A 5,000-nucleotide genomic window follows, 5' to 3' on the forward strand; every position below is an offset into this window, starting at 1 on the left:
AAATACAGTAGAAGCTTCAAAATAATTCACACAAAAAAGACGATAGATGTGGACTTTTCGGGATTACCCTTGGTCATCAAAACGCGATGAATACGACAATAAAATTGAATGTGAGACGAAAGAGTGGCGTTAATAAAACGAATCTTAATCAGAAACATTTTGAATCACACCCAGATATGTATGATGTGCTGGTAAATGACCCAATGTCGGTCAGAAAAAAATCTCGACTTCACTCGGCATTGATCTCGGTCCTTTTACATGGCAAGCGAGTGTTCTCTACGAACTAGGCTATTAGGACGCCCTGATAAAATGTAGTTCATCATTAATTAACTCATTATGCCCAAATAGTTGATGCCATTACACGCAAGTCGATTGCTCCATCCATAAAAAAATAGACTTAGCTATCCATTCTTTGTTGAATGGGCAAAAGAGTTAGAAAAAAAATGTCGAGAGCTGTCGTTCCCTTTGCTTTATGAGGCCAATGCTAACGTACTCTTTAAAATAAACACTTGCGTATTTTAGATTCTGTCTAGAACACTCCTCTTCAAATATCGATCGATTAAAATGCACCCCGTCTAATTTCAACATTATTACTGTTGAAATTGACCAGAATAGCCCAGCGAAAGAAAGCTCTCAAACTCCTCTCAAGCATGATCAGATCTAGAAAATTCCATATTATTCTAGGAGGGGAAAAGCAAAACAAGAAATATAAAGAGCTGTGTACCACAATGATCAGTCAATGCACCCACACTGTTCAACATCTACATCAGTGACATGCCTACTAGCCAATCTCTTCAACTGGGCTATGCAGAAGACTGGGTATTGGCCCATCAAACAGAAGACTGGGAAGAAATAGAAAAGACGCTCAGTGAGGAAACATGAAAGTTAAAGGAATAATTCGACCAACGGTATTTGAAGATAAAACCACAAAATCGGTGTCCACAACATTTCATCTCAACAACAGAAAAGCCCCCAAAAGCCTTAACGTTTTAGTTGACGGAAATATCCCGCCAACGGGCAGAAATCCAAAATACCTTGGTGTCACCCTCGACAGACAGCGTAACTACAAAAATATATATAAGGAATTGTAAACAAACTTGCAAAAGAAACTGTCTGCTTAGAAAATTAGCAGGCTGCGGCAGAACTGTTGCAAACATGCATCTATGGGGTCTGAGGGAATCAGCCGACTGTCCCTACTGTCAGGGAACGCCAGAGACAGCAGAACACATAATCCTACACTGTCCTGTGATGACATTGGCGGGAGGTTTCGAGGCTGTCCTCAACTCCGATGACGAATTTATTGACTAACTCGAGACTTCCTGTGTGGAGATGTAGCTCTACGCTACTATGACTCTCATCTAGCCAGAAACTCTCAAGCCCGGGTTTCGTGTTACGGAGCTTACCATATTTAATGTAAACCATGACAGTGTATTTATATATTATAAGGATATGTTAATCGAACTTGTTATGGCATGCTCAATTAAAGATCATACATCTCTCTATAGCTATAAGTCAATCTAGTTTTGGTGCCAAAGATGTTCATTCCAATAAATTACTTCTTTCCGTTCTTATAATGGCGCCCTTTTACATTCAGATGTATTATTACGTCATGAAGTATAATTTAATCAAGAAAATAATGCTAAATGTGAATCTTTAATTATAATATATACATACATATTCTTATGTGGCATTCACAGTTTGATTCAGGAATCACCCCGATGGCTGATAACCAAGAATAGAACTCAGGAGGCAAAGGACGTCATAACCTACATTGCCAGGGTCAACAAGGCCAGCCTTCCACAGGAAATGGAATTCATGGGTGACGCCGTCATGCTCAAATCAGACGAAGAAATGCATAATGGGGACGTTGCGGTCACTTCCACTTCCAAGGAATTGAAAATCTGGCACATTTGTTCGCATCGAAAAATGGTTGTTCGTATGAGCATTTTATGTTTTTCTTGGTAATTCTTTATTCCTCACTCTATCATTTACCCTAAAATAGTATAAAGCCCAATGATAACAAGTTTACAATAATAATTTGTGATGTGTCATCAAGGTTAAATTTCACAAAATTTAGATTATTAAAAATGAAGTGTCTTTTAAGTATTTTTGAAGAAAAAATAAACATTACATTATTCAGAGATAACGAAATTAAACTCGATTGAAAGGTAAGATAAAATATTCTTACACTGTTGCTTTTGAAACTCAACTTTGTTCCCAACGCACGCCCTCAAACACGTTCACCGGTTGGAAACAAGTCCGAAATTTCAACAAGCAAGAGTGTAAGTATCGTATATTATTTTGTTGATGATCAATTAGTATTAGTAGTAGTAGTAGTAGTAGTAGTAGTAGTAGTAGTAGTAGTAGTAGTAGTAGTAGTAGTAGTAGTAGTATAGTAGTATAGTAGTAGTAGTATAGTAGAAGTAGTAGTAGTATAGTAGTAGTAGTAGTAGTAGTAGTAGTAGTAGTAGTAGTAGTAGTAGTATGTAGTTAGTATAGTAGTAGTAGTAGTAGTAGTAGTAGTAGTAGTAGTAGTAGTAGTAGTAGTGGTAGAGTAGTAGTAGTAGTAGTAGTAGTAGTAGTAGTAGTAGTAGTAGTAGTTAGTAGTAGTAAGTAGTAGCTACAAAGTAGAAATAGTAGTTTCAGTAGTAGTAGTGTAGTAGTAGTATAGTAGTAGTAGTAGTAGTAGTAGTAGTATAGTAGTAGTAGTAGTAGTATAGGTAGTGAGTAGTAGTAGTAGTAGTAGTAGTAGTAGTAGTAGTAGTAAAAGTAAGTAGTAGTAGTAGTAGTAGTTAGTATAGTATAGTAGTAGTAGTTGGATAGTAGTAGTAGCAGCAGCAGTAGTATAGCAGTAGCAGCAGCAGTAGTAGTAGTAGTAGTAGTAGTAGTGGTGGTGGTGGTGTAGTAGTAGTAGTAGTAGTAGTAGTAGTAGTAGTAGTAGTAGTAGTAGTAGTAGTAGTAGTAGTAGTAGTAGTAGTAGTAGTAGTAGTAGTAGTAGTAGTAGTTGGAGTAGTAGTAGTAGCAGCACCAGTAGTATAGCAGTAGCAGCAGCAGTAGTAGTAGTAGTAGTAGTAGTAGTGGTGGTGGTGGTAGTAGTAGTAGTAGTAGTAGTAGTAGTAGTAGTAGTAGTAGTAGTAGTAGTAGTAGCAATAGTAGTAGTAGTATAGTAGTAGTAGTAGTAGTAGTAGTAGCAATAGTAGTAGTAGTAGTAGTAGTAGTAGTAGTAGTAGTAGTAGTAGTAGTAGTAGTAGTAGTAGTAGTAGTAGTAGTAGTAGTAGTAGTAGTAGTGAATCGTTTGATAACGTGTCGTCTTTGTCCATTCTCCAGGATAACAGTCAACATGGTTTATTTTGGAATGGTATTGGGAGTCGGTGATCTCATTGAAGGTGACATCTACATCAACTTTACATTACAGGTTATAAGATTTTTTTCATGAAACTAAATGCCTGCTTTACAATAACAACTATTAGTATAGTTTCCATCATTATTCTCATCATCATCCTCATCATCATCACGATCATCATCATCATCATCATCATCATCATCATCATCATCATCATCATCATCAGCAGCAGCATCATCATCATTATCATCATCCTCATTATCGTCATCGTCGTCAACATCAACAGCAACATCAGCATCATCACTATCAATAGAGACTTAAAATCTTTCAAGCCATAATTTGTCAAATGATTGCTCCTTCGTTTTAGATGCATTAATTTAAATACAATTATCATCACTCAGTTACATTTGGTTAATGCAGTTGCCTCTGACTCTTGATTGTTCAAAAGTGGTAAAATGGCAATACCATCGGTATATTTAACAATCAGGCAAAATTCATTGGCAGAGACACAGTCATTAGTGTTCATTATATAGAGAATAGGATAGCTGACATATCCTTATGGGCAACCAATGGAAATAGATTTTATATTTGACATTATGTTTCCTATGCGTACATACTGGGGTTTGTTTCAAAGAAAATTAAAGAAACATTTGATAAGGAATAGTGGCAAATTCATTTTAAAAAGCTTTTTGATTAGGATATTTGTATTCATTGCATTAAAAGTGAAAAAGTCGACGTACAAAAACCGTGCGTAGTTCGCGGCAATTGATCAAGATGTTTTAACAACGCATTTATGACAACGAGCAAAGCATATTCAACTCGGAGTCCATGTTGGTAATCAAATTGGTTTTGGTCGAAAAGGTCACGTTCCAACACTTTATTGAGAAGCTCCTTTTTCAAATAAAAAAAAAAACATTTCATGACGGTGGGCGTTAGGACAACTGAACGATAATCATCCAATTCCTTTGGGTGGCGCTTTTTTCTTTGGCTTTGGTACAATGACATGTTTTCCACGAAATGGTTATTAGATACTTGCTCATCGACAGATCGTTGAGAAAATGTGAATGGGACAGCAAGTTGTTCACAACAATTTGTAAGAATTCGACCACAAACCATAGTGATCCATTATGTCTGCATCAGGTGATTTCTTTATTTTGCATTATTTGAACGTGCAACAATGGTATCTTCCTCTATACGCAGTGGTTCTTCATTGCTGTTTCTTTCGATTTTATGATTAATTGTATGTGTAGTCGAGGTGTCAAATCTGCAATATATGCTATGCGTTTAGACAATATACTCATAACATCCGCCAGTCGGATATGGCGTACCAACATACAAAATTAAGTGTCGCTTTGAACGTTTATAATCTGATTGATAGAATTTTAAAAAAATTCCTTATAAAAATTGCTGGCTAAAAGCAATAACAAACAGCTGAGTAGCGTCAATTTCGTTCCTTCTATTAAAGTCGATGAGTATGTTTTGCATCGGGCACGTAGTTTAAATTACGACTTTTTTGGTTTTATGTCCCGCCCACTTTGTGTATAAGTCTCCATGCGTCTGAGATGTTAGAATATCTTACGCATTCCTTCATTTGATTTGTATATTTACCTTTTTCGTCTTTGATTGCTAATTTTTTAAAATATTCTCTGCTTCATGT

The 5,000-nt window shown here is 36.2% G+C and overlaps 1 protein-coding gene across 1 annotated transcript in view; it reads left to right on the forward strand.

Moving 5' to 3' along the window:
- LOC144969329 (organic cation transporter protein-like) overlaps positions 1 to 5,000 on the forward strand; it is an 18,613-nt gene that overhangs the window by 4,795 nt on the left and 8,818 nt on the right. Inside the window, exons 5-6 of the mRNA XM_078908439.1 lie at positions 1,698 to 1,961; positions 3,328 to 3,415. Coding sequence (XP_078764565.1) covers positions 1,698 to 1,961; positions 3,328 to 3,415 — 352 coding nt within the window. The remainder of the gene's footprint in view (positions 1 to 1,697; positions 1,962 to 3,327; positions 3,416 to 5,000) is intronic.

This window comes from Berghia stephanieae, chromosome 3 (assembly GCF_034508935.2).
Source record: "Berghia stephanieae isolate SIO BIC M18660-M18661 chromosome 3, UCSD_Bste_1.3, whole genome shotgun sequence".
NCBI lineage: Eukaryota > Metazoa > Mollusca > Gastropoda > Nudibranchia > Aeolidiidae > Berghia > Berghia stephanieae.